The 18500-nt window shown below is 38.9% G+C and overlaps 1 protein-coding gene across 1 annotated transcript in view; it reads left to right on the top strand.

Annotated features, from left to right (window-relative positions):
• Nucleotides 1–18500, top strand: part of ITGA8 (integrin subunit alpha 8) — a 201830-nt gene that overhangs the window by 16533 nt on the left and 166797 nt on the right. Inside the window, exon 3 of the mRNA XM_031652474.1 lies at nucleotides 212–217. Within this exon, the coding sequence (XP_031508334.1) occupies nucleotides 212–217 (6 nt within the window). The remainder of the gene's footprint in view (nucleotides 1–211; nucleotides 218–18500) is intronic.

Consider the following 18500-nt stretch of genomic DNA (forward strand, 5'->3'; position numbering starts at 1 on the left):
TCAACAAGAATTGATGACTCATTGAAATTTGGGAGTGCAAGGTCGGGGATCGTCAAGGATGCATTCCAAGATTCTGGCTTCGTTAATGGTGTTACCATTTATATTAGGTAAAAATAATGAACAAGACAGACATCCTCTGATCTCACAATATTCAACTTTGATGGGATACTAGTGCCTGGCTCTTCTAATCTGGGCCTAAGTGCTGTAACAGCAGAAAGTGAAGACGGCTTCAGATGTGCAAAATAATGACTCCTATGCTTGAATGAATGGGGGGCTTTTGTGTGTTGAGGGAGGATTTTCAGAGAGTACAACATGAAAAGTTGGAGCTGAAGAGTGGCGTGTGTGTTTGGGTATGCCTATGCGTGCATGTCTGTCTCTGGGATGGACAGATGAGAGAAAAAACCTGTTCCAGCCTGTGTGGATGTAGTGAAGTGGGTTGTAGAAGATGAGGTCAAAGTTGTCTCGATCAATAGAATCCACTGTAACCAGCTCTGTGTTTCACACTGTTGTTTCATACTTGGGAGTTTTGCTTTTGTTTTTAGTCTGATCTGGCACAGATAACTTATCATTTCCCTTGGAAGAGATAATTCTTTCATTTCTCAACTCCCAATTTCCCTTGCATTGTATCCAAAATATTGCTTGCATCGTATAATCCATAGGTATTTCCTGACCAAATCATACATACTACTTAGTCGATTTATATATGAAAAACATTCTGAATGAGAGTATGTGATGTGGAAAAGCCATTCGTATTTACTACCAAGCGAATGTCTGAAGAACACTGGCTAGGCACTATGGGTTATTCAAGACAGGAAGTTAGAAATGTGATCTCTGTTCTTAAGGAAGACAGTCTAGACATGAAAATAATTACAGCACAAAATTTATGTTCTCATCCGGATCAGAAAAACTATACAATAGGCAGACTGTAATACAGTCTGTACTGTTGCTATTACAAACCCATATTTATGAAAATGGTTATTAAAACTCTAAAAGCATGCATTTAACTCACTTAGCTTTATTATAGTATTTGATTATATATGAAACTGAATATTTAAATAGTGATATGAACAAATAATTTAAAAGGGAAGTTTCATGATTTCCAGGAAAGAGTAGTTTATTTCACTATGAACTAAAGGAATAGTCTAGAAGCTTCTTAAATTCTGAATGAGTTTACCAAACTGAACAGTGACTAGGTCCAGGGAGTTGGATTCTAATGGCCTTTTAGTTGCTACTTTATACAATTACGTATACAAGTTTTGTTACTTTGCACTATTTGAAAATTTTGAAACAATAATCTCAAAGAATTTCAATTTGAAAAGATAAGAATTTTGAGCCCTACATTTTAAAACAGTCTTTTAAGGAGTGATTTGAACAAGTTGGCAAACAAGGAAAAAAGGAATTTCACAAAATAAATGTCTGAAAGAAGGCCGTGGAATGAGACTCAACATGGAACGGAAAGAAAGTTAAACCAAATGGAAAGGAAGCCCAATCAATACCCAGAGCTCAGACAGGGTCCAGGCCTTCCAGGTGGGCGAGGCGCAGTGAACTCCAGCCTATAATCAGCACTTTGGGAGGCCGAGGCGGGTGGATCACCTGAGGTCAGGAGTTCGAGACTAGCCTGGCCAACATGGTGAAACCCCATCTCTACCAAAAACACAAAAAATAGCTGGGCATGGTGGCAGGCACCTGTAATCCCAGCTACTTGGGAGGCTAAGGCAGGAGAATAGCTTGAACCTGGGAGGTGGAGGTTGCAGTGAGCCAAGATAGTGCCATTTGCATGCCAGCCTGGGTGATAAGAGTAAAACTCCGTCTCAAAAAAAAAAAAAAAAAATTTCAAGTGCTAAAGGCAGTGTATTTATATTTGATCTTTGAAGTAAAGACAAGAAAATTATTTAATGTGAGTGTAAGCATGCACATATTTTTATATAGTATGCATACATGATATAAATAATGAAATAATCATTTAATAAAAATAACACATCTCTCAAACATCATAAGGAAAAGTGAATTAGTGTGATATTGTTTAAAGGGTTTTCAGAGTGGTTTTGGAGTATTTGGAGCCATGCATTTGGAAGTTCAATTTTCTGTGATATAAAAATCAATTCAGGTCCTTTTCTTGGATTTGTTTCTCATAGACAAGGAGTTCTTTGGCCACAGCTGTTTTATTTTGAATTTTACATATGACTATTCCCTGTTCTCAGATGCTTAGTTCCAATTAGAAATTTTACAGCATAAATCTGACTATGATAAAAATTATAAACAAATGGTTAAGGATTTATTTTACCCTTTCCCTGATTAAAAATGTCTGGATAGCTCCTGCAACTGCTTTAAGAAAATTTCCAAGGAGACAAACTTAAAGTGATGACTGAAGGTTATAGGGAAACCTACTGTTTTCTCTAGGGGGTCGAGGGCTTTATAAATAGTTTTCAAAAATTATCCTGTCTGCCAAAATGTTTGGTCACACCTGTGTCAGTTGCAACTCTTCTCTTCCTGTCCTAGGGTGATCTCTCTTCACTTGGTGTAATTCCTCTCATTTCACTACGCTAGAAGATTAGAAAAATCTGCTTACAGCCCACGTGTGCACCATATTCCACATCCCCTCAGTCCTCCTCTGAAATGCATATTCCCATGAAAAAAAAAAAAAAAAGAACCAAAAGCTGCCAGTTTCAGAGAGATCACTTCAAAGGCCAGAAATGGAGGATGAGTCAAATCAATTGTATTGACACCACCCATCTAAACTCCCTGGGTGGACTTACAGATCTTTTCAGTTTATCTTTAGGGTTTCCCTTTTTCAGATCATAGATGTACTAATACTCACAGTAAAAGCTCAAACGATACAGAAATGTATTCCATGGAAATATAAAAGCCAATGACACCTGTATATTCCCTGCTTTCAAGATAACCATCACTCATAGGTTAGTGTCAATACATACACACACAAGCACAATAACAATCACACATATACATCCAGGCATAGAATATTTGACTTTTAAATAAAAGTGGGATCATACTGAAGAATGTACTCTTTTTTTTTTTTTTTTTTTTTGAGGCAGGTCTCACTCACCTTCATGGGCGCTGGAGTGCAGTGGCCAGATCTCAGCTGCAAGCTCCATGCTCCTGGGTTCACATGCATTCTCCTGCCTCAGCCTCACTGGAGTAGCTGGGACTGAAACCGCCACCTGCTTGACTAGTTTTTGTATTTTTAGTAGAGTGGCGGGGTTTCACGGGTTAGCCAGGATGGTCTCACGATCTCCTGACCTCATGATCTGCCCGTCTCGGCCTCCCAAAGTGCTGGGATTACAGGCTTGAGCCACCGTGCCCGGCCACAATGTACTCTTGACAAACTTTTGAATGAATAGAGGGGAGCTTGGTTATTCATTCAACAAACACTGTGATCTACTAGGTTTTAGGCACTGTAAAATGCAGAGGTGAAGCAGAGAACATCTCTGTGGAATCTATCTATATTCTCAAAGGGTAGATAATACCTATATAAAAACATAGATTTTTAACTCTTACATAGTATTGTATACTATTGCAGTAAACATGCCAACACGATCATCTCAGATAGTGATAAGTACTATGAAGAAAATGTAAAGTGGTAATGGGGGAGTGAACGACAATGAGTAGACAGAACCAGTGGCTTAGGGCATGTGTCTCTGAGGATGTGGTACTGGAGCTATTCACGTCCTTAGCCCACTTTTTAATGGGATTGTTTATTTTTTTTTCTTGATGTTTGTTTGAGTTCTTTGTAGATTTTAGATATTAGTCCTTAGTTGGATGTATGGATTTTGAAGATTTTCTCCCGCTCTGTGGGTTTTCTGTTAACTCTGCTGATTATTTCTTTTGCTGTGCAGAAGCTTTTCAGTTTAATTAAGTCCCAGCTAACTATCTTTGGTTTGGTTGCATGCTTACTGTATGCAACATCTTATTTGCATGTTTACTGCAATAGCATGCAATACTCTCATCTGAGTAATGCGAAGAAGGCAGCCAAGTGAAGCACTATGGGAAGAGCATTCCAGGAAGAGGAAATGCAATGGCAAGACTGAAAACGCTGGGGGTGTTCACAGGACAGGAAGTTGGTGTGTCTGCAGGTTGAGGAGCATGGGAAGGCAGGAGGCACTGAGATTGGAGAAGCAATCAGGGGCCAGACAATGTTGTCCCCTTGGACCAAGTCAGGTTTTATTATTGCAGAGGTGGAACTGCAAATCACTGAGAAGAGATGGATTGTTCAGTAAGTGCTGTGGGAGCAAGTGGCTTTTCATATTGAAAGAAGAAAGGTATCTCTGCCACTGTATAAACAAGAATAAATTCCGGATGGACAATCATCCCAATTAACAAAGTTAAAAGACTAGAAAAAAATTGGAAGATGATACTTGCAACATTTATGTGGGAAAGAGAATCAGTAGCCAAAAATGTATGAATTATGAATCAAAAAAACTAATAACTAAACAAGAAAATGAGCAAAGAATATAAAATGACACTTCACAGAAGAAAAAAGTGAATGGTCCACAAACATGAAAAGATGATCAGCCTTACTAAAAGTCAAGAAAATGCAAATGAAAACAAAATGAGATATCATTCCATGGTCATCTAGACTGGAAAATATTTAAAAGTCCTCCTATAATAACAAAAGTTGAGAATCCCTTGCTCCCACACTGCTAGTGGACATAAAATTGTAGCTACTTTGGAGATCAGTGGGCATGTCTGATCAAATGAGTATGATCGTTCTCTATGACCCAGCAATGTCATTCTTAGTCTGGGTGCCAGAGAGAAACCCTTTTACACAGGCACATGGAGGTGGGTATATGAATGTTCACAGCTCAGAGTAGAAGTTGGAAAAATGAAAAAAAAAAATCCATATATGTTCATATGTAAATGGACTGGATAAATAAATGTAGACTATTATTCAATAGGATGCAATATTATACAGGAGTTAAAAAGAATGAGCTAGACTGATCTATGTATGTATGTATCTATCTGTCATCTATTTTTCTATCCATTCACTCATCTATGTTTCTACATATCTATGTATCTAGCTAACTAGCCATCTATCTATTTATGGATATTTCTCACAAACATAAAACTGAGGGTAAAACACAAGTATAGACTGCTAAATACAGAAAATATAACGCTATTTCTTTTCTTTTCTTTTCTTTCTTTCTTTCTTTCTTTTTTTTTTTTTTTTTTGAGACACATTCTCACTCTGTCTCCCAGACTGGAGTGCAGTGGCGGGATCTCAGCTCACTGTAACCTCTGTCTCCCAGGTTCCAGTGATTCTCCTGCCTCAGCCCCCCAGTAGCTGGGACTACAGGCATGTGCCACCACGCCCAACTAATTTTTGGATTTTTAGTAGAGACAGGGTTTCACCATGTTGGCCAGGCCGGTCTCTAACTCCTGAACTCAGGTGATCTGCCTCCTGGACTCCCAAAGTGCTGGGATTACAGGCACGAGCCACTGTGCCTAACCAAATGCCATTTTTCCTTAGGCAAAATCCTTCTAATCAAGAACCCAAAAGCAAATGCATCCAAAACAAAGATAGATAGCTGGGACTTAATTAGACTGAAAAGCCTCTGCACAGAAAAAGAAATAATCAGCAGAAGTAACAGAAAACCCACAGAGCGGGAGAAAATCTTCACAATCTAAACATCCGACAAAGGATTGATATCCAGAATCCACAAAGAATTCAAACAAATCAGAAAGAAAAAAACAATCCCATCAAAAAGTGGGCTAAAGACATGAATAGACAATTCTCAAAAGAAGATATACAAATGGCCAAAAAGCATATGTAAAAATGTTCAACATCACTAATGATCAGGGAAATGCAAATCAAAACCACAATGTGATACCACCTCACTCCTGCAAGAATGACTATAAATAAAAAACTTAAAAAAGAATGACGTGGACGGAAGGGGAATAAGCTAGTACAACCACTATGGTAAACAGCGTGGAGATTCCTGAAAGAAATAAAAGAAGATCTACCATTAGATCCAGCAATCCTAGTACTAGGTATCTACCCAGAGGAAAAGAAGTCATTATATGAAAAAGATACTTGCATATGTGTGTTTATAGCAGCACAACTTGCAATGCAAAAATATGGAACCAGCCCAAATGTCCATCAATCAACGAGTGGATAAAGAAAGTATGGTATGTTTATACACCATGGAATACTACTCAGCCATAAAAATGAATGAAATAATGGCATTCTCAGCAACCTGGATGGAATTGGAGACCATTATTCTAAGTGAAGTAACTTGGAAATGGAAAACCAAACATTGTATGTCCTCACTGTTAAGTGGGAGCTAAGCTATGAGGATACAAAGGCATAAGAATGATACAATGGACGCTGGGGACTCTGGTGAATGGGTGGGAGTGGGGTGAGGGATAAAAGATTACACACTGGGTGCAGTGTACACTGCTTGGGTGATGGGCGCACCAAAATCTCAGAAATCGCCACTGAATAACTTATTAATGTAACCAAACAACACCTGTTCCCCTAAAACCTATTGAAATAAAAAATAAATTGAAAAAGAACATATAATACCATTTTTCTTTAGTTTACAGGACTGCACCAAAGACTACGCTATCAATTGTTGGCAAACTACAACTAACACTGGCCCACCATCAGTGTGTGCACAGCCTACATGCTGAGAGTAGCTTTTACATTTTTAAATGGCTGGAGAAATGTTTTTAAAGAATAATATTTCATGACACATAAAAGTTATATAAAATTCAATTCGATTTCTGTGTTCCTATATGAAATATGAAATTCTATTGGAACACAGCCAAGTCCAAGCCCATTCTTTCACATGTTGTCTATGGGCTGCTTTTGTTACAGGGCAGAATTGAGTAGCTGTGACAAAGATTATATAGTTTGCAAAGCCTAAGACATTTATCTAGTCCTTTACAGGAAAAGCATTGTAGAACATGGCCCTATATTATTCATGGTATTATTTTTTAAATGGCCAGAAACACATACATTTAATTAATGATGGTGGTAACCTCTGGAGGGGGATGTGGGAAGAGGAATGTAACGGGGGACAGGTGTCAAAAGGTACCATATATCCAGAACCTACAAAGAACTCAAACAAATTTACAAGAAAAAAACAAACAACCCCATCAAAAAATGGGCAAAGGATATGTGAACAGACATTTCTCAAAGAAGACGATCATACAGCCAACAGACACATGAAAAAAATGCTCATCATCACTGGCCATCAGAGAAATGCAAAATCAAAACCACAATGAGATGCATCTCACACCAGTTAGAATGGCAATCATTAAAAAGTCAGGGAAACAACAGGTGCTGGAGAGGATGTGGAGAAATGGAACGCACACACTGTTGGTGGGATTGTAAACTAGTTCAACCATTATGGAGAAACAGCATGAGTGATTCCTCAAGGATCTAGAACTAGAAATTTACCATATGACTAACCATCCCATTACTGGGTATATACCCAAAGTTATATAAATCATGCTGCTATAGAGACACACATGCACACGTATGCAGCACTATTCCTAATATGCAAAGACTGGAATCAACCCAAATGTCCATCAGTGACAGACTGGATTAAGAAAATGTGGCACGCATATACACCATGAATACTATGCAGCCATAAAAAGAGGATGAGTTCATGTCCTTTGTAGGGACATGGATGCAGCTGGAAACCATCATTCTCAATGAAACTATCATAAGAGACAGAAAACCAAACACCACATGTTCTCTCTGGGTGGGAACTGAACAATGAGATCCCTTGGTTCGGGAGGGAACACATCACACGCAGGGAGCCTATCACAGAGAGGGAGGAGTGGGGAGGGGATTGCACTGGGAGTTATACCTGATGTAAATATTGAGTTGATGGAGATGTGACGAGTTGATAAGGTACAGCAGCTTAACTTATGGCACAAGTATACATATATAAACCTGCGTTATGCACATGTACCCTAAGAACTTAAAAGTATAATAATAATAATAATAATAAATAAATAAATAAATAAATGGCGGCGGTGGCTCAACCCAAATCCCAGCACTGGGAGGCCGGTGGGTGGATCATGGTCAGGAGATCCAGAGGACCATCCTGGCTAACAGGTGAAAAAAAAAAAGGTACTGGTTTCCTCTGGGCTACTAGAAAAATCAGCTCATTATTCTGATATTGCTTTAAATAGAAGAAAGAAAATCAAGCACATCAATTTTCCTACATAAACTGTCTCAGGGTAACAAATAGTTGATGTTGTTAAAGGTTCTTGAGAGAAAATTCAGCTAGGAAATACAGGAAGGATGACAGAATATCTTCATTTTATAACCCTTACTAAATAATAATCACAATAGCATCAAGGTTTTTAACAGGGTCTGTGATCAGACTAATAACACCTAAATCCACTGATAGTACTTAACTTCACAAAGAAAAAGCAGCATGTGTGCCTCCTGATGTGATGTAATGGGAGGTACCCTAACATAGCCAGGGTGGTGGCTCATGCCTGTAATCTTAACACTTTGGGAATAAGGTGGGCAGACTGTTTGAGCTCAGAGGTTGAGACCAGCCTGGGCAACATGGGCAAACCCGTCTCTACAAAAATACAAAAATTAGCTGGGTGTGGTGGCACACACCTATAGTCCCAGCTACTCGAGAGGCTAAGGCAGGAGAAGGGCTTGAGCCCAGGAGGCAGAGGCTGCAGTGAGCCAGAGATCACACCATTATACTCCAGCCTGGCCAGAGTCCAGACCTTGTCTCAATGAAAAAAAAAAGTACATAACACTTCCTATGATGTGCTCTTGCCAAAAATTTCTGATAAGCTTCCAGTCTAGCTCAAAACTACTAGTTTACAGAATACAGGAGGAAACAGAAATATAATAATAAACAGCAACAAAGAAAGACAGTCAGGATATAGAATCCTATAGACAAATCCCTGTTTCCCTCAACAAATAAACTTCGGCGGAGAAGGAAAAGAAAAATAGGCAAAAGGCAGTCTGTAAATAAGACAAATTCATCTCATGTGTGGAAATTGTTTGGATCCCAAAGTACAAAAAAAAGTAATAATTTTAAAATAGTGACGATCAAGGAAATGTGCTTTCTGACTAAATATTTGATATTAGGGAAATTATTGTTAGGAAATTAGACATGATAATAATATGATTATTTTAAAGGAAAAAAATTTCTGTAACTTTGAGAAATACATACAACCATGTGCCCACATAACCATGTTTCGGTCAGCAATGGTCAATGCATATGAAGCACAACCAGTCTCATAAGGTTATATAATGGAGCTGTCTATACAGATTGTACCACTTGTTATCTTTTATACCATATTTTACCTTTTCTATATTTAGATGCTTGGATACACAAATACCATTTTGTTACAACTGCCCATAGTATTCAATTACAGTGACATATACTGTACAGGTCTATAACCTAGAAGCAATAGGCTATATCCTACAACCTAGATTATTAGCAGGCTATATCATCCTAAGTTTGTGTGAGTATACTCTATGATATGCACAATGATGAAATCACTAATGACACATTTCTTAGGAGAATATATCTGTGTGGTTAAATGACAAGAACTTTATAATCTATTGTGTGTGCAGAGCAGATAATACAATCTCGATTTGCTTCATAGGAACAGTAAATGAGGAAAGAAAGGAGTGTATGAGGAAGAGACAGAAAACAGAACTGGCTGGGGAGTTGACAATTAAAGCCTGACTTTAAAGTAGGAGAGCCACCATTTCCCAGTCTTAGCACGCCACTAATAGCTAAGACCTATTCAAGATCCTAAACACACTGAGGCTTAGTTATTCAAAAGCAACGGCAGCAAAAGCCAAAATTGACAAATGGGATCTCATTAAACTAAAGAGCTTCTGCACAGCAAAAGAAACTACCATCAGAGTGAACAGGCAACCTACAGAATGGGAGAAAATTTTTGCAATCTACTCATCTGACAAAAGGCTAATATCCAGAACCTACAAAGAACTCAAACAAATTTACAAGAAAAAAACAAACAACCCCATCAAAAAGTGGGCAAAGGATATGAACAGACAGTTCTCAAAAGAAGACATTCATACAGCCAACAGACACATGAAAAAATGCTCCTCATCACTGGCCATCAGAGAAATGCAAATCAAAACCACAATGAGATACCATCTCACACCAGTTAGAATGGCGATCATTAAAAAGTAAGGAAACAACACGTGCTGGAGAGGATGTGGAGAAATAGGAACACTTTTACACTGTTGGTGGGATTGTAAACTAGTTCAACCATTATGGAAAACAGTATGGCGATTCCTCAAAGATCTAGAATTAGATGTACCATATGACCCAGCCATCCCATTACTGGGTATATACCCAAAGGATTATAAATCATGCTGCTATAAAGACACATGCACACGTATGTTTCTTGCGGCACTATTCACAATAGCAAAGACTTGGAATCCAACCCAAATGTCCATCAGTGACAGACTGGATTAAATGTGGCACATATACACCATGGAATACTATGCAGCCATAAGGATGGTTTCGCTGGCAGGGACATGGATGCAGCTGAAACCATCATTCTTAACAAAACTATCACCAAGAACAGAAAACCAAACACACGCTGTTCTCACTCCTTGGTGGGAACTGAACAATGAGAATCCTTGGACTCAGGAAGGGAGACATCACACACTTGGGGCCTATCTTAGGGAGGGGAGGGATTACATTAGAGTTATACCTGATGTAAATGAGAAGCGAGTTGATGGGTGCTTTGTGAGTTGATGGGTGCAGCACACCAACATAGCACGTGTATACATATGTAACAAACCTGCTACGTTATGCATGTACTTTAGGAGCTTAAGTATATGTATTTTTTTAAAAAAGGTACCATAATGTTTGTGAATCATAATTCTAAGCGTTAATCGTCTTCAATTAAGTGAGTACTTCCTGGTGAGGCCACCTGTGTTTCACGTATTAGATCTTTTATAATTTCCTCTGTGTACTTTTAAAAAGCCTCAGAAAAGCTAAAAATACATGTATTGTGTAGGCATTTTTCTGTATCAGTGCATACAAATCTATCATATGTGTGTAACAGTTGAATCTTTGTCTTATAGATAGCAGACGTTTCTTTTTGAGTGTCTTACTTATAAACATTTAAGTTGCTCCAGTTTTTGGTGTGACAAACAGTGTAGCAATATTTTCATACTATATCTTGTGTATATGTGTGTGTGTGTGTGTGTGTGTGTGTGTGTTTTAGAGACAGGAGAGTACTTACTCTTACTCTGTCACTTAGACTGGAGTATAGTTGCATGATCCTGGCTTCACTTCAGACTCTACCTCCCAGGCTCAACTGATCCTCCCACCTCAGGCATGGGCCACTATGCCTGGCTAATTTTTTTTTTGGTAAGAGTTGGGGTTTTGCCATGTTGTCCAGGCTGGAGTGCAGTGGCGCTATCATAGCTCACTGTAGCCTTGAACTCCTGCCTCAAGCGATCCTCCCGCCTTGGTCTCCCAAAGTGCTGGGATTATAAGCATGAGCCACTGTGTTACTAATTCCACTGAACAAAATACTGAAACAATTTTTTGATCAGAAGGAAATATACATTTAAAATTTGGATACATGGTGCCAAATGGCTGTTCCAAACTTCAGCATCAAATTGTTGTCTTGAAATAGAGCAAATATTATTAATTTGGGGCCAGATTGGTAAGTGACAAGTGGTAAGTTATTATTGCTTTAATTTGAGGCTCAGGTTGTTTCTCTGAATTTTCTGGCTAATTTATCTTTACCTGTAATGCCTGTTCGGATCCTTAGAAATTGTTTTCTATTGAATTTTAGTCTTTTTCTCATTGATTTGGGGACTCTGACATATTCCTCCTTTTCTTGAAAAATTTTCACTTTGGTTTTCATTTATTAGCTTTGTTAATCACCTCCTGCCACTTAGAAAACTTGAGAAGATGTATGCAGCCACTATAAAAGCTTTTCTGAGCTTTTGCCTTTGCTGTCTCCATAGTTTGTGGTATGCTGAGAGACTCGCTTAGGTAACTAATGGGCTCCATTGTCTCCCGGAACCACTGGTCCTTGTGCGTTCTGTGGGGTTGACAGTCCTCCCAGGGTAACCTGATGCCTTCCTTCTGTTTCAGAGGACATGCGGCCCTACCCTAAATGTGTTGTCCCACGTCAGTCAGCAGGTTTGGTTAGGAAAACAGAGAGCACATTGAGTATTACAACTAGGAAGGAATTTCCAGAGTCTGGCAGGCTTTCATGGACGTCGTCAAGGATAGGGTGTGAAAGTCTGGAAAGTTGCTACCTGCAGATCAAGGAATGTGGAAGTTCAGGGATCACAGGACTTGATCTCTGCTGTCCAAAGGACCAAAGAGGTGATTGTCAGGAGGATATTTGGGAGCTGCTGGAAGAACAGCACATCTGTCACCGCTGATGTCCACATGCTTCCTGTGGCTGTCACCAGAAAACGTGGCTTCTCTTTGTTTCCCGGTTCTCAAATCTCTCCTGAGCCTCTCATTCATTCAGAATCCTGCTCATTAGAAAGTCTGAGAAATGTATTTTCCATACGTTCAGTTCTTCCCATAAAGAAAAGAGACTGGAAGGGCTGACACAGTGCTGAGTATTGACAGACATTCCTTGGAAGTAGTTTTCACTAAAGGTCAGATCAAATTAAATCAAAAACATCCTCCATGCATCAAAGGTCCATTGAGCACTAGGTTGACACAGTAATGAGCAGTGTGTCAGCTTATTTGACATGAAAGAACCTTGCTTAGAAAAGGGAAATAAGAAATTAGGGAAAGCTCACCCTTCACAGTCAACCCACATACATCTTACTTATTTGAAATTTGATGCAAATACAATGTTAGGTTCAAAGTTAGATAATTTATTGAAATAATAAAACAGAATTTTAGAAAGGTGATTTGTTGACTTCAAAGGTCAATGAGAGGATGATACACACAGATTAAAAACTCATCTCAGTACATAGAGACCTGGGACAGTGGAATTCTGCTCTGTTATAATCCCTGGATTGGATATGAAATTAATGAAGCCCATTCATTTATACCCGTAGTCCAGAAGAAATATATTACTGAAAAATAGCCCAGTTGACACTTGCAATCAAGTTATTATACAGTTCACCCTATAATGGCAGAAAAGAGATCTTGGGAATCACACAGGCAGAATTACAGAATTTTAACCAGCAAAGGAAGGTCCGGTTCTTTCTGTGGCTTCTTTTTTTCCCTAGAATTCATTTCCCTCCTCACGGAAGCCAGCTCTTCTGAAGTCCTTTTGGGATCTCCTTTAACTCTGTTTGAATTTTTGAGGCACTGGTCTTCTTTTCATGGCTTTTTTGTAGTTTCGTAATTTTAAGAACGTAATTTTAGTACTTTCTCCCTGTGTGTAATCTAAGCCACCTTGACAATGTTGTGAGGTATCATAATTTCATTCCTGAGTGCCATAAGTCACTACTAACAACATATTATACTTGTGTGTCTGGGACATTCTTTTGAATTCTTGGACTTAGGTTAAATTTCTAGGTTCCTAAGATATATATAGATATATAATAGATATAATTATTACATATTATAAGATATATTAATAAATACATAAAATATTATATTCACTATATTATATATTATTATATCTCTATTTTTATATATTTTATAGATATATATTATAAATCTATATTAGATATATTTTTATCTATTATAGATATATTTATATATAATAGATGTATTATAAATATAAATATATTATATATCATATAGATATTTTATATATATTTATATATAATATAGATTTTTTAAAATAAGTTTATATTAAAGCCATTGACCTTCATGTAGTTGTATTGCTGCAAGATTTCTGTTGTACAACATCAACATCCCAGCTTAAGTGGGGATATCTTAAGCTGGTGATACTAAACTGTGATACTAAAACACCTGAACCTGCGGCTGTGCCCAAACTGGCAAGCTATCTAATTTAGAGATTAAAAAAAAAAACCCTATGGACCTTCAGCTGTATCACTACAAGATTGCTGTCGTATGACTTCCCAATTTACAGAGAACTTTCATGCTCACTTATCTCACGGAACCTTCGTGACTTTACGACCACCTGTGCAGGAGGAGAAGGGGAAGCTATTCTCAGCCTCTTTTTACAGAAGAAATCAAAACTGCAAAAGATTAAATGAATTGCCCAAGGTCACCTAATCATTGATGGCAAGAACCTTCAGCTACAAATTCTATCATCTTCCAAGCTGCTTAGACATAAATAGAAATGTCTATATTTTCCAGTTTAAGCTATAAACTGTAAGATGCTGTAACGCTTTGTTAGTCATGTGCACTTTGAGTGAGGATTTCCAGAACTTGTTTTTTAAAAACATCTGGAAACATCAAAAGCATAAGATTTTTAAGAGGGAAATTCATGATTTTCTACTAACATGTCAAAATGTAAATTTTAGGTTAAGATTGAGTATGTATAATTTATTCTTTAAACAGTCTGTAATCATAAGAAAACTCCATTGAAAGTTTAATTATATGTTTATTTTGGCCTCACTTAATAGGAATAAAAAGTTTATTTTGTAATGCATTTTTATAAAGTCAAGGAAGAAAAATAAAATGCATACCACAGGAAACACACAAATAAGATGCCCTAGTACAAATGTCTTTTGAAATTCATTAGCTATTACTGATAAAGCTCTAGTTAAAACTATGCAATTAGAACCACGTGTGAAATAGTTGAATGTGAAATCAAGAGTGAAAGAAAAGATGCATGCTTTGCTTTATTTTATTTTATTTTATTTTATTTTGAGACAGTCTCACTTTGTTGCCTAGGCTGGAGTGCAGTGGCACAATCTCAGCTCACTGCAACCTCCACTTCCAGGTTCAACTAATTCTCATGTCTCAGCCTCCTGAGTAGCTGAGACTACAGATGTGCAACACCGTGCCCAGGTAATGTTTGTATTTTTAGTAGAGACAGGGTTTCATCATATTGGTCAGGCTGGTCTCGAACTCCTGGCCTCAAGTGATCCACCTGCCTTGGTCTCCCAAAGTGTTGGGATTACAGGCATGAGCCACTGCACCTGGCCAAGATGCATGCTTTTTATTAAGGACTAAAGTGTGTTATAACTGGGTTGAGTTTCTACCCAGATGGCCCCACTCATGCTGACATCTGCAAAGTGTATGTACAATTGTGTTGGGGTGTTATCTACTGTGGTTGTGTAGACATGTGTTATTCAGTTAAAAACCAAGACTTTGGAGTCCTTCCTGCTGGTTCCCGCTAACACATGCTGGGAAGCCTCTGTTCTTCAGAGTAGGCAGAATCCCATGTGTTTCACTATTGGGAAAGATTTGGAAATATTTAGAGTAGTTATAAATATATGGTCTTCAATATGAAATCAATAACTGAAGTGCAGATTCAAGGATACCAGAGTCTACACTAAGTTTGCAAGACAGTTACCTCTGAAATGCAAATCTTAAGAAAATGCTTCTTTTAAGTTGTGAAATGTCATGGTTGAATACATATTTTCATGTCATATTTATCTAGTGGGAGTCATGCTCCAACTTAGACTTAATCAATGAGAAATCCCCCTCTATATGAAAATTGGTGCTCAAGTTTTTTTTTTAATTGACAAAATTTGTATAAGACTGGGTACAGTGGCTCACACCTGTAATCCCAGCACTTTGGGAAGCCAAGGCGGGAAGATTGCTTGAGTTCAGGAGTTCAAGGCCAGCCTGGGCAACATAGCAAAACCCTGCCTCTACCGAAAAACAAACAAACAAAGAAACAAAAAGCCCTGCACGGTGGCGTGCACATATTTCCAGCTACCTGAGAGGCTGAGGTGGGAGGATCACTTGAGCCCAGGGCAGTCGAGGCTGCAGTGAACTGTGATCATGCCATTGCATTCTAGCCTGGGTAACAGAGTGAGACCCTGTCTCAAAAAAAATTGTATATATTTATCGTGTACAATGTAATGTTTTGAGCTATTTATACATTGTGAAATAATTAAATCAAGCTAATAAATATATTAATTACCTAGCATGGTTGCCTTTTGTGTATATGTGTGTGTATATTAAGAACATTTAAAATCTATTCTCTTGGTCAACTCTGTACAATAAATCTCTATAATTTGTTCACCCCAACTGAAACTTTGTACCTTTTGACAAACATCTCCCCAATGCCTTCTGCCCTCCCCACCCTCTGGTAACTACCATTCTACTCTTTGCTTCTATGAGTCTGACTTTTTTAGATTCCACATGTAAGTGAGATCATGCAATATCTGTGGTTCTGTGCCTGGCTTATTTCAGGTACAAAATTATTTGTGCCTTAGCATGATATCCTCAGGTTCATCCATGTTGTGGCAAATGAGATGATTTCCTCTTTTAAGGCTAAATTGTGTTCCATCATATACACACCACATTTTCTTTATTCATCTGTTGAAGGACACCTAAGATGATCCCATACCTTGGCACTTATGAACAGTGCCGCCATGAACATGGGGGTGCAGATATATTTTCAATATACTAATTCCATTTCCTTTGAATATATCCCCAGTAGTGGGATTGCTGGATCATACGGTAGTTCCATGTTTATCTGTGGTTTTGTGCCTGGCTTGTTTCAGGCACAAAATATTCATGCCTTAGCATGAAATCGTCAGGTTCATCCATGTTGTGGCAAATGAGAGGATTTCCACTTTTAAGTCACAGTGTTGACTTTGAACCCTGGAGTGCTGGACACCGGTAGCCCAGGCTCTGTGAGGCCGGGTGCAGTGGCAGCAAAGTCCTATGAATGGTAGTGTGCAGTGGTAGTTTGGACACCAGGGGACAGGGAGCAGTGCAATGTTGGCTTCGCTCCCCAGGGAGTGAAGAGCCTCAGCAGCTCACACTATGGAGGGCTGAGCTCCAGCACTTAAGGGAGGTGGGTGCTGCTGCCATTTGGCCCAAAGGTTGGGTAATGCAGCTCAGAGAAAGCTATGTTTCCTGGAGAGGGTGGGCAAAACACGGGCTTGAGTGCAGAATCACACCTGCTCCTCTGCACCAAAGCACCAATTCTGTGGGGCCAAAGCACAAGGTTGCTTCTGGTGCCAAAGGGGTGCAGCTCCTCTGTGGGTTTGGACTCGGCTTTTCTGCTGGGCCCATGCTCTGAGTAGCTGGCAGCAGGGCACAGCGGCAATTGGGATGGGATAGGAGATGAAGGGCCCAGGGTGTAGGGAGCTGCAGCAGGCTGGCTGGGGATTGGGGCACTGCCTGTGTGTGTGTGAGGATAGTGCAATGTTGGCAGAGGCTCAAGGATGGAGGGATGCAGTGGCTAGTGGCCCCCACCAGAGCAGGAATGCACTCTAGCAGTGACTCCTGATTCCAGATGGCTCAGTGCAGTAACAGCTTGGGTCACAGGAGTGGGGTACAAAGTGAGCTCCATCTCTGGAGTTGCTCCGCTGTGTGAACTGCAGGTCGCTCTACAGCTGGGCTCAGGGCTTTTGAGGACTGCAGAATTCTCCCGAAGCAAACTGCAGGTGTCCATGACAGTGATGGGGCTCAGGAGACCTCCTGCTCTTCTTTTCCCTCCTAGTTCTGAGTTCATCCTGGCTTGGGAGATGAAATGGTGGAGGCAAGATGTTATGTTCCCCTCTCTCTGCAGCCATGCAGAGTTTCTATTCTCACAGGGTTTTTGCCACTCCCTTGCTGTACTCCAGTAATCTCCTTAAGTTAGTCTGGTTGCAATGCAGTTGTTTGTTGTTGTTTTGGTCCTTTTTTGTAAGGGAGCAAGCGTTAGGCACCTCTAGTCTCCATCTGGCCGATGCCGTCTGTCCTAAGTATTTTTTAAATGCTATCGTAAATGGGATTTTTATATGATTTTGTGCCCTGCCATTTTACCGGATTTATCATTTTAAATAGTTTCTTAGTGAAATCTTTGGGGCATTCTATATATAAGATTATGTCATCTGCAAACAGGACAATTTAACTTCTTTTCTGATTTGGATGTCTTTTCTTTTTCTTGACCAACTGCTCTGGTTAGGACTTAGAGTTCTATGTTGAATGGAAGTGGTGAGAGTGGGCATTTGTTCCTGATCTTAGAGGAAAAGATTTCAACTTTTCACTGCCAAGTGTAATGTTAGCTGTGGGCTTGTGATTTATGGTTTTACTGTGTGTAGGTACATTCCTTCTATATTTAACTTTTTAAGAGTTTTTATGTTGAAAGTATATTGAATTTTGTCAAATGCTTTTTCTGCATCTATTAAAATGATCATATGGTTTTTGTCCTTCATGTTATTAATGCGGGTAGTATATTTATTGATTTGCTATGTTGACCTATCCTTGCATTCCAGGGATAAACCTCACTTTAACATGATCAATGATCCTTTTAATGTACTGTTGGATTTGGGTTGCTAGTATTTTGTTGAAAATTTTTGCATTTATGTTTATTGGGGATATTAGCCTGTAATTTTCTTTTCTGGTAATGCCCTTGTCTGGCTTTGGTACCAGGGTAATGCTGGCCCTTGGGTTATTTCCTTCTCTTCAATTTTTTTTTTTTGTTTTTTT

Source organism: Papio anubis, chromosome 11 (genome assembly GCF_008728515.1).
Source record: "Papio anubis isolate 15944 chromosome 11, Panubis1.0, whole genome shotgun sequence".
Lineage (NCBI taxonomy): Eukaryota > Metazoa > Chordata > Mammalia > Primates > Cercopithecidae > Papio > Papio anubis.